Genomic DNA, 12050 nt, shown 5'->3' with positions numbered 1-12050 from the left:
TTGCTCGAAATATATTTTCTTAAAATGTTAGTTGGCGTGAAGGCTTCAAATGCGCAATTTTTTAAATATAATTTATATGTGTTGCTATCGCTAGTATGCACCTCACTCTGTTTCCCTTTCTTATGAAATCGCTGTACACAGCAGGTGGATTATTATTGTATACAGATAAGACGGGATCTCTCATAGACTTCATTCAAATCGTCCTCATCGAACATCGTTTTACTCAATATATCTGTTTAAATGTGCGACATAAAATAATACTGGGAAAATGACAATACTTTGGACCGGCTCGACGGAACGCACTTGCGCAATTCTTGCAGTGAAGCGGCAACGCTGTGGAAGTCTCCTGCTGCCGGCAGAGTCTGAGATTGGCCGCACTCTGCCATACGTCATGCACCTGTTTACCATATTAGGCGTGCAAAAGAATAATTAATATCTGGAACCATATTTGATGTACAGACACCAAACTTCTGGAATTTGATCAAATGCTTTATATCAACAGCTTTTTGCAATTTAATTGAATTTGTAATTATGTATTTAAAGTTTGCAAGTTTCCCTAAAATGTCAATTTTTGAAGTTACTAGTAAAAATGCGCATTTGATTTTTTTCTACAGAGGTGCAAAAATAATCAAACTTCAAGTACACAAAATCTTAAAATTTTATGTACAGTCGATTATGAACTGTATGGTGTTAAGTTCCCCATTCGTGAAAATTGGAAGGAAAAACTACACTTTTCAGTGAATTTTTCATTATAGCAAGAAAACTAAGTTTAAAAAAAATTCAGATAACTTATTAAAAAGTAGATACCTGAAGCGGTATCCAATGAGGTATATTTGACTTTTTCCTCCCACGGAGTACAATTTTACAAGCGCGTAAACCAAGGGCTCAATATTTTTGTCACTGATAGTAGTTTTTCAGCCTACATTCCTTCCTCCCCCTTTTTTTTTTTAAAAAAAAAAATCTTCTTTGGTCCTTTTATTATCAAGATATCAAATATTTTGAAAGACTGTATTTTCCCCTAAACAAAATATTCAACAGTTGTCTATTTGGTCCAGCTTAGAGGAAAGAAAGAACAAGGGGTTTCTACCTTACCTTCCCTCCATGAGTGTTGGGAGTACGTTGCAGCGATTGTTGCAATCTGGGCTTAAGCAGTAACAAAAGCATTAAATTTCTTGCATTTTTTTACTTTGCTTCATACGAAATTTAATGTATCCCTTTTTACATATGAATGATATATATTGTGCTCTCATTTAAAATAATATTTTAGTGGAGTGCAAAAATAAACTGTAGTCCTTTTTTATTTCCTTTTTTGGCAATAATTTCCCCCTTTTTTTTGTCCTTTTTAGAGTAAAATTTTTCCCTTTAAAATCCAGTCTCTAATAATACTGTTTGCACAAGGTGTAATCTATGCTTTAAAGTTATGTTTGGTTACCTCATTTTCAAATCTTATCACTGTTTCCACACTGATTGTGGAAACTGTATGGTTGTATATTACATTCTTTATTTTCTTAGGTTCGTGGTACATGTGAAGATGACGTGAGGGCTCTTCAAGTGCCAGAAGTAGCTGCCTCTCTTAATTCTGATGATGTTTTTGTTTTGGAGACTCCGTCTGCAACGTATCTGTGGTTTGGACAGGTAAATTTTCATGATCCATATCTCTCACTGTTATTATAGACATGACTGTTTGTTAGACTTTTGGATCCTCCATTATGTGTGTATCCTTGTTCCCGATTGTTGTTCTCTGTTCAATCTCTAATAATTTGTTGACCACTTAGGGAGAGAGAGATGTCACCAAAAAATTATTTTAAAAAAGTGTGAAGGCAGAGTGGGAGCATCATTTCTGGGGTGTCATATTTGATATACCCCCAAATATGTTACAAAAATGCATATTTTGGTTAGAAAAAAACCTGTATTTATGTAGCTTTTCTTATGTTTGAATTTGTGAATTTTGAATTAAAATTTTTTGGGTGCGTCAGCACTGAGGCTCCAGCCTCATATCATAACAAAAATAAAAATGTATCTGAAAACTAAAATGTCCTTACCTTAGTTAAAAGCTGAGGCTAAAAAGGGCGCTCAGCACAAATAAGGACAAAACACAGGACGAGACAGAATTATACTGGCCAGGGGGCCAGTCGCCAGAGCCTCATTAGTCTGCAGTCCAGGGTGTACAACGTGGAAGTGAGGCTTTTCTTATGTGTTGGGGAGGGCACCAGGCATGTATATTCTAGGCTAGCTAGGCTATCTCCGAAGCCTAGATTAAATACAGGAAATAATAGACTAGCAAATGTGACTGATGCTCACTTACCATGTCTCTTTGGCAGGCCCATATCCCACTAAGGGCACTTTATATCTTTTAACAACAGGCACAAGTTTTCAATAAAGAGCTAATACTTTTATCACACAAGAGGTTCATCATGTTTTAACAAACAAAAATAATCTTCATGTACTGCAGAGCGTCAATACAATAGCATAAATACTGTACCATTATAAACACTGTAGATCTTCAGTAAGTTATTTAACTGATTTTCTGTTACACAGGGAGCTTCTGACGATGAGAAGGAAATGGCTCGTAACGCTGCAGCCATTCTCTCACCAGAGAGAGAGTCCCAGGATGTAATTGAAGGGGAGGAACCTGATGAATTCTGGAGTGCTATTGGAGGACAGGGAGATTATCCAAAGAGCTTCAATGCAGACAGCAATCCACTGCTCCTGCCTCGTCTCTTCCACTGCCTGCTCACAGCAGCTGGAAGGCTACGAGTGGAAGAAATCCCAGACTTCAAGCAAGATGTAAGCTTTTTCTCATTCATTGTCTTGGTTTTGTAAATATCACATTTCTAGTACAGTCAAGTACAAAGATACATGTACAATCAGCAGTTTGATTGTAATTGGCAAAATTACTGTTCTCTCCTGTTAATACATTAAATAAAGATGTGGATAAGCCCTTCAGGCTCTTTATACAACATTTGGAATTTTATATCGGATAGGTACTATTGGTTATCAGTATCAGTAAATCTTACATTTACATTTATTTGTAACTAAGAATTTTAAAATATGAGAATGTGATCTCAATGTTTCAAGAGACAAATGGACAGTGGCTAATGTCCTATTAAAACTGCCATTGTTCTAGCCAGCATTTTTCTTCAGGTGAGACCCACCTTTCATTTTTTTTTTTTAAATGCACAAGGTACCTGTCACTTAACATGACAATCGTGACTACTGTATTGATAAAATGCTAAATCTAAACATTAGTACTTCTTCTTCTTCTTCTCTTCCATTCCCTTATGCCGTTAAGCGTCGGGTACCTCGTTCTGTCCATCTCATCCACTCCGTCCGGTCTCGACTCATTCTTCTCATTTCGTTCTTAGTTTTTCCATATTTTAATCCTATCTTTTCTATTCTATCTTCCCATGTATTTCTTGGCCTGCCTCTTCCTACTCTTCCCTCAACCCTCATCTCCATCACTTGCTTGACTTTCCTATCCTCATTCATTCTATTTACATGTCCATACCACTTCAGCTGGCATTCCTCTACTACTTCAGTCATTGTCTTCTTTTGTTTTACCTCTTCTCTTATTCTTTCATTTCTTATTCTGTCTCTTCGAGTTTTCCCCACTGTTCTTCTAAGATATTTCATCTCTATTGCTTGAAATTTACTTAGATGTTTATCTTGGAGTGCTAAGCTTTCTGTGCCATAGCCCATGATGGGAACTACAATTGAGTTGTAGAGTTGCATTTTTGTTTTTATACTGATCTCTCTTTTTCCCACTAAAGTATTACTCATTTGATAATATGCTGCCTTCTTTGTCCTATTCATTATCTCTTGATCAATTTTCCTACTGCTACTTATGATAGTTCCTAAGTATTCATATGTTTCTACTTTCTCTAGTTGTTTCCCTTCGCATATTATATTCAGGGCTTCATTTTCCTTGTCCTCTTTAGTCACCCGCATGATCTTACTCTTTCCTATATTAATCTTCATGCCTTTCCTTTTAAGTTCTTCATACCATTCTTCCACTGCTTGCTGAAGTCTCTCAGGTGTATCTGATATCAGTACGATATCATCGGCATATAATAGTGCTTGGATATATACTGGCCTTAATCTCCACATGCCTATCTTCATTCTGTGTGTTCGTCGTTTGCATATTTTAGCAATTTCGTCTAAAAATACATTAAATAGGATTGGACTGAGGCTGTCTCCTTGTTTTATGCCTTTCTCAATGTCAAATTTACCTGAGTGTTCGCCATCTACTCTAATTGTTCCTACAGGATTATTATATACAATTTTTATTGCATTCAATAATCTTACTGGTACTTTCTTTGACTCCAATGCTTCCCATACATATTGCCTAGGGACTGAATCAAAAGCAGCTTTTAGGTCTATAAAAGCTAGATGTGTGTCCTTGTTCTTGACAATTCTTTTTTCCATAATCGTTCTTATAGTATATATATGATCTTGTGTTTGCCTTTTAGGGCGGAATGCTGCCTGCTCCTCCTCCATATCTTCCTCCACCACTTTTCTGAGACGTCTTTCTAGTATCCTTGTGTATAATTTATAAGCGACTGATGAGAGGCAAATTGCTCTGTAGTTATTACAGTCATAGCTACTGCCCTTCTTATGTAGTGGGATAATGATATGATTGATTTGGTTAAAACATTAGTACAATCAGATGAAATGTTAATTGTAATTGTCGATGTTTCAAAATTGTCCCTTACATATGCATCTTTGCTCATAGAAACACATTTAACACTTTTTGTGGTGTGATCTGTAAGTCCTTGTACACAGTTCTCGTCGTCTACCATCCAGGTGTTATTCTTTGACATTTAGTAAAAAATTGTTTGTTGCACTAATTAAGTTCTTGTGTAACATTAGTTTGTCGCCCCATTGTAATTTTTTCCATTGTTTGCTTCCAAACTGAAATTTTAGCGCAAAAAAATGAAAGCATGGTTTTAAAGTTTGACACTGTGTTATAAAGTATTTTCCTAACGTTCGCAATTCATTGCCCAATTATTCTAGATTATTTGGCAAAATTGGAAGGGACCTGGTCCTAGTGAGCCTATGCCTCGCTATGTCGGTGAAACCTAAATGTCAATAAAGATCTATTGTCACTAGCATTCAGCCAAACATATGGTGATGTTTAATAACTTTGTTTATTTTAAGGATCTTGACACAGATGACATCATGGTCTTAGATTCTGGAGATGAAATATATGTTTGGATTGGCAATGATGCTACATCAGAAGAAAAAGAACATGGTTTGAAGATGGCAACGGTAAGTGTTACAACATTTATATATCATGTTACAAATACATAATTCAAATTTCATACTTAGTAAATATATAGAACACTTTTGCTGAATAAGTGTGAAATGTCATGTGTACGAAGTTAAAAAAGTCAATTTTATGTAACAATATTTGAACCCTACTGAAAAAAACATTACTTGATTTGAATAATAACATATAAGTCATTCCATGCCAAATCAACACAGAAATGTGCAATTTCCAACCTGACCATCTCCGATTTTCATGAAATTTGGGGAGTTGAAACTATGCATGGAACTTAGTAACTATGAAAATTTTTAGTTTTGTGCGTCTTGTAATTGTTAAATTATTCAAGGTCAAAGTTAGCAGAAATTGCTCTTTTTGAGCCCCCTTAGCTAAATTAAATGTGCTGTACCTCCGCCCCTATTTCACCTAGGAAGCTCAAATAAAGCTTATTGTACAGGGAATTGAACAAGTTTTCAAGTGATATATAACAAGCCTACCTTTGGATAAAAATATAATTTTGCCACGTGACCTTGGCCTATGAACTTGAATATCTCAAAACATGTCATCACCAAAAATCATGAAAAAAAATATATTTGGTCTCTCATGCCATACTACAAAACATATCAAAAAATCATTCTGGGACTGCAATGGGATCAGAAGATACAAAATAATATGTGTAACTATGTGACTGATAAAAGCCTCATTACATGAACTATGACGAGTGAATAGTCTTTTAACACCCTCTACAAAATGTAAACGAGTTATCCTGGTCATGAAAAAAATAGGTTGGGTACAGGGAGATCTCTTGCTGTGTGTGTCAAGCGCAGGTCCGGCATACTGTTGACCGCCATATTGAATTCAACGCAAAAGTTTCAAAGGAAAGGGGGTGATGTGAAATATCAAATCAGGCTAGAATTTCACGAGAAATGAAGCGGCAAAAAGTTATTACTGCATGCTTGTAACTATTTTCTCCTTTTCGAGGAGAAAGCATTAGAATGCTCCTAACGTGTTAGGAACTCATCGAGATCATGCTGACATCTTGTGAGAGAAAGAAGTATACGCACCATTGCATATGATTTTAATCAGCAACATTCATCAAATAGTTGAATAGTGAAGAATAGTGGGAAAAATATCTCAAACAATTACGTGACACTTCCTTTGGAATGAAAAATTCTTCAGTGATGAGGCTATTTTTTATGTTCACGGTGAAGTTAATAAAAATAATATGCAATACCTGTGATTTGATAATCTACAGTAGACAGATCCCAGCCGAACGGTTGTTGCTGGTAAGCTAATGATGTGGTATAGTATATGGAGAACGGGAATGGTTGGTCCATATTCAACAAGGAACCTTAAATGGTGAGGGCTTCTTGGATTTGTTAAGTGAACAGGTTTTTCATCCTTGCTTACGGGATATGGCACTTTTTCCAGAGTTTTGAAACAGGACAAGGTATGACCACATTATGTGGACATTTTGGCAATTTCTTCATGGTAAATTTCTAGATAGATTGATGGGCAGACGGGGATCTATTAAAAGGCCTGCACATTCCCCAGATCTAACATCTTAGGAGGACTTTTACCTTCAGAAACATTTGACTAAAATGCATGCATGCACTAAAAGTCCATGATATTGAACATCTGAGAGAAGGCATAGTTACTGCTTGCAATGATGTTGCACCTGCTACATTGCCAAATGTTCTATGTGAGTGTGAGAGACATCAACAAGGGTGCTCACAGGTATATTGACAACATTATAATGTGCATATATCGTAAGTGAAAGATATGCGTATAACTTTTTGCTGGCTAAAGATAAGTTGGAAAAACCTTTGCCGCTTCATTTCTTGTGAAATTCTAGCCTGATTTGATATTTCACATTACTCCCTTTCCTTTGAAATTTTTGCGTTGAATTCAATATGGCGGTCAACAGTATGCCGGACCTGCGCTTGACACACACAGCTAGAGATCTCCCTGTACCCAACCTATTTCTTTCATGACCAGGATAACTCCTTTACATTTTGTAGTGGGTGTTAAAATACTTTTCACTCGTCATAGTTCATGTAATGAGGCTTTTATCAGTCACATAGTTACACATATTATTTTGTATCTTCTGATCCCATTGCAGTCCCAGAATGATTTTTTGATATGTTTTGTAGTATGGCATGAGGGACCAAATATATTTTTTTCATGATTTTTGGTGATGACATATTTTGAGATATTCAAGGTCATAGGCCAAGGTCACGTGGCAAAATTATATTTTTATCCAAAGGTAGGCTTGTTATATATCACTAGAAAGCTTGTTCAAAATGCAAAATCATTGCACTCACCCAGTTATTATTAATAGTTACAAGCAAGCTGTCCTGGTTTCTTATCCCACTGGAGGTTATTCCATTTAAACTGTAGGTCCAGTCCTAATTATCCTATCTCAGCATCAAATGGACTAAAACAAATATTGCCAAACTTGGAACCATTCAAGGTCTTCGTGAAATGTTTACTATTTAATAAGATATTGGTAGAATAGAGGGTATGGAACTGTTAGCTGGATGAATTGGAGAATGATCTGAAAACCCTAGGAGTAGAACTTGGAGAAATGCTGCAAAGAAAAGATAAGTTTTAAGTCCACTTCATGCACAGATACAAGGGCACAGACTTTCCAAAATTTCTGTGGGTGCATATCAATGGCGGTTAGATATGTATTGTATACTTTAAACAACTTACATGCACAATGATTGCAAGAGGCAATGATATTATCAACATTGCCACTGGGAAAATCCATTTCGAACAAATGCATTACACGAATCCCTGTCTGCAGAAGTAGCAGTTGCCGACGGAAGCACTATACTGGAATCAAAAGCATTTTTACACACACTACAGAACACTTTGTCCAAATCTTTGTCCTAATAAATCCAAGGAAATGTCTTTTTTCCATCCTTCATGGTATGACCTGCCTGACGATTTCTTGACATTTGTTGCTAATGTACTACAGGAATTGGCAGAAGACACATTCTCGGGTTCCTTATTTTTTGACTGAACATGCTTTTCACTATGTTCAGTGTCAGTAATATCCACCTGTGATGACGACGACAAACGTATGACGAATTTATCCATAGCGACTAGCAAACCTACTGTTCGAATTCGAAAGTATGTAAAGAAGCAATACTCAATATTGTGTTTCACCTTTCCACATGCGTCCAGTGCCACGTTTGAAAATTGCGAAAATTTTTGCCCAGCGAAGAGCCTTTGCTCCACGCATCCGGTCAGTAGACCCTCTTCTTTGTACTAACTATTAACATGGAAACACCCCTTTTTTTGAAAATGAGAACTTCCTAGTCTACAATCTAAGTTCCCGCATCCTTCCAAGCCATTGTCTCTTGGAGAACAAACAAAACGATAACAATCCAGATTACATTAAAACAACTTCACTGAAATCGTAAACCACGCCACTATTTACCTGATTGAAACAAACAAAAGAAGAAAAAAATCAACCATTGAGGTAGTCGGTCACAATCGTCTTCCTTGTGTTTCGGTTTATTTTTTATTAGTGCTCAATATCGGCAAGTAGTTATTTTAAAACAATTGTTGACAAATGGAGTGGGCGTATTGTAGTGTGTCACTTGTAAGGAAACATCAAAGCAAGCCGAAAAGACGGGATTCTATTCACAATACAATATACTTCCATTGTTATTGTGGGGACTGCCTTTGACTTGGCCAGAGACAGGCAAGGAAGGGGGGAATGTGTTGCTTGGTTGCCTTTGCACAAACACATTTGAAACAATTATGTTTTAGAGGTTAGAAATTTTAACTTCCATCTCAATGTTTTAATTGCTTATTATTTTTTGATAATGGCAAGTGAGAAATATTTATTTTATTTTGTTTTTATCAAACTAAAAATCTTGATTATTTATGTGGGTGCTCGAGCCCCAGAGCACCCACATAGTTGGTGCGCATGAACAGATAGGCTATCAGTACTGGGCCTACAGTTGAAAGTGATATATGGATCACTGTACAATGTGTTTCCACCCAGTACTTTGATTATAAGGTGACAGCAAAAGAATAGAGAAGGAGAGGTGTAATTGGGTAGGCCAAGGTTCACCCAGAACTGTATCGGGTAAGTAAGTACAAAAGAATGTAGGTATTAAATATTGTATCAGTACTTTGTCAGCCTTGTTGAAATTTTATATTTGTCCTTCCATAATGTTAAATAATTATTGTGTATGCATCATAATGCACAAAAGTTTAAATTTTATTGAAACAGTATTTGTCACAACACACTGGTTCTTCTCTTTAGTGAATTCTCTTGTTTATTTATTTTGTTTTATTTCAACAGAAATATTTGGAAACTGATCCAAGCCCACGCAGTGCTGACTTAACACTGATTTTTGCTGTGAAACAAGGAGAAGAGCCAGAGAGTTTCAAATCAATATTTCCGAGCTGGAATCCAGATTTATGGGATGTGAGTATATGTAGTTTAAAATTGCACGAAGTCCATTTGCATAGTTTAATATGCAAATTTCTTTTCTTTCCAGTGAATGTCTTTGAGAGAGCTAGTAAGATTACATTTATGCAGGATATGTATTGCCACAGAAATATAATGAAATATGCTGGTTCGAGGACTTGAATCTGGGTCTCTAGCATACTGTACCATTGTCACTGCAGAAAAATTAATCCATGCCATGGCTGACATGCTAGAGCAATGGCAGAGTATGTCATACTTGGGTTTGAGTCTTGGTGAAGACTGCATTTTCTTTCAATAATGCCATGAGATCATGTGTTTATGCAAAAAAAGGGAAGTATTGTCTTAGACACGCATTTTGCTTCAAAGAAGCAGTTTCAGGTCAAACCCTTGAAAACACAATTGTCTTTAGAGTAAGAGTTCGCATCTGAAATGCATTTCTTGAAATTATCATTTTTGGTGAATTATATACTACACTTCTATTTTTAGCGTGAGTAATCATTATTAAACATAACAGTATGCTTCTTCATTGATATCTCACATTTTTTCTGGTGATTGCTGGAAGATGGTTTGAGCCACATAACCCATGAGCCATTGCTATATTTCATTTAACTAATATCTGACCGGACTCCTGATGCCAGTTTTCATGTCATGCAGATTGTCTTCGTAAGGTAGAGAGAGTAGTTTCTTATACATCAAAGATGAATAACATGTAACAAATAATTACTAGTCAAACTATTAGATCTCATATAAATTCATAAAACTAATGTTAGATGAAACATTGGAATGTTTAAATCTTTTCTGCTGAGGTTGTGAAATCTGCCTGCTATACCTTCTGCTATGTGGCATGAACTGAATGTGTAATATTATGTATTAGAATTCTGTTTAAATTAATGTTATTGTTTAATGCATGAAATTTCAATGGCGAGTATTGTAAATTCAACATGCAGCGATATTTTTTTTTACATTATTTTGATATAACATTGGAAACAACATTTTTGTATTTCTGGCACATGGTGAAAGTATGTATAAAACCATTTATTAGAAATTTCTACAAAGGGTTGAATAAGCATGTAATTTATCCTGGTTATTAACAATTATTTTAATTTGTTCAATTGCATGATATTAGCATTAACACAAAATTACTGTATATTGTTTTTGTAGTTGTGAATTTTGGGTTAAGATATGAATTGCATTGATAAATATTGGTGCTGCTTTATTGCTTCATATATGGTACACTTGCTTACTTTCATAAGCTTTGCTTCACATGCATGGACTTGGAAACAAATTTGCTTCTCTTAAAATCGTTTGCTTAAGGCTTTTTAAACAAATATACACATCAAATTTCTCCACTAAACATTTAGACAAGCATGTCTTTTATGAATGATAATGCGAATTCCAGTAAGAGTTTTTATTAGCTATTGTAAATGAGGAAAAAAGGAAAGCTAAGAAAAACCAAATATCAAAACTATTACATGTCACCCAACCAGTTTTTCCCACCAGGTCAGAATGAATTCTGATTGTAGACAATGATTAGGTATACATTTTGTGAGTAAGGGATACTGACTGGATCATTTCAAACTGTTGTTCTGAGGTACAGCCATGGGTACCAGAATGGCCCCATCCTATGCAAACCTCTTCATGGGCAAACTTGAGCAAGAGTTTTTGGCTACCCAACCCCTCCTCTGGCTCCGCTTCGACATCTTCATGCTCTGGACACATGGAGAACCATCCTTGTCAGCTTTCCTGGACCAACTTAACCACTTCCGTTCCCTAAAATTCACCTGGACGCACTCCCCCAACCAGATCACCTTCCTGGATGTGAACGTGCACATCGAGGTAGGACACCTGACTACCTCCATCCACATAAAACCCACCAACCACATGCAATACCTACACTTCTCCAGCTCCCACCTGTTCCACACCAAAAAAAGCCATTCCATTCTCTCTGGCCCTCAGGGGACAGCGCCTGAACACTTCACCCACCTCCCGCCAGAACTATATCCTCCGCCTACACCAGGCCCTGGTCAACCATGGATATCCCTCCATCCTGGTCACCAAGCAAATATCGCGAGCTGCCTCACACACCACTAACACCAAGAAACCTGCTGCAACCAACCCACCTGCACTCATCACCCAATATCATCCCCACCTCAACAAAATCAGGAACACACTGCACACTCTTCTCCCAATTCTCCACAGTGATCCTGAAACTAAAAACATATTTCCCGACAAACCCAGAGTGGGTTTCAAACGGGCCCCCAACCTCCTAAACATCCTGGTCCACAACACTCCTTCACCACACATCCAATACCCCCCGGCCCATAAATGCAACTG

General features: G+C 36.6%; 1 protein-coding gene across 2 annotated transcripts in view; it reads left to right on the top strand.

Moving 5' to 3' along the window:
• The window catches only part of Gel (Gelsolin), a 136053-nt gene that overhangs the window by 104531 nt on the left and 19472 nt on the right, over window positions 1-12050 (top strand). For both annotated transcript variants that reach the window (XM_083125180.1, XM_083125181.1), the window contains exons 14-17: window positions 1513-1635; window positions 2539-2787; window positions 5158-5268; window positions 9588-9713. In XM_083125180.1, coding sequence (XP_082981306.1) covers window positions 1513-1635; window positions 2539-2787; window positions 5158-5268; window positions 9588-9713 — 609 coding nt within the window. The remainder of the gene's footprint in view (window positions 1-1512; window positions 1636-2538; window positions 2788-5157; window positions 5269-9587; window positions 9714-12050) is intronic.

This window comes from Lepisma saccharinum, chromosome 7 (genome assembly GCF_977018435.1).
Source record: "Lepisma saccharinum chromosome 7, izLepSacc3.1, whole genome shotgun sequence".
NCBI lineage: Eukaryota > Metazoa > Arthropoda > Insecta > Zygentoma > Lepismatidae > Lepisma > Lepisma saccharinum.
This window is presented reverse-complemented; position numbering and strand designations above follow the sequence as displayed.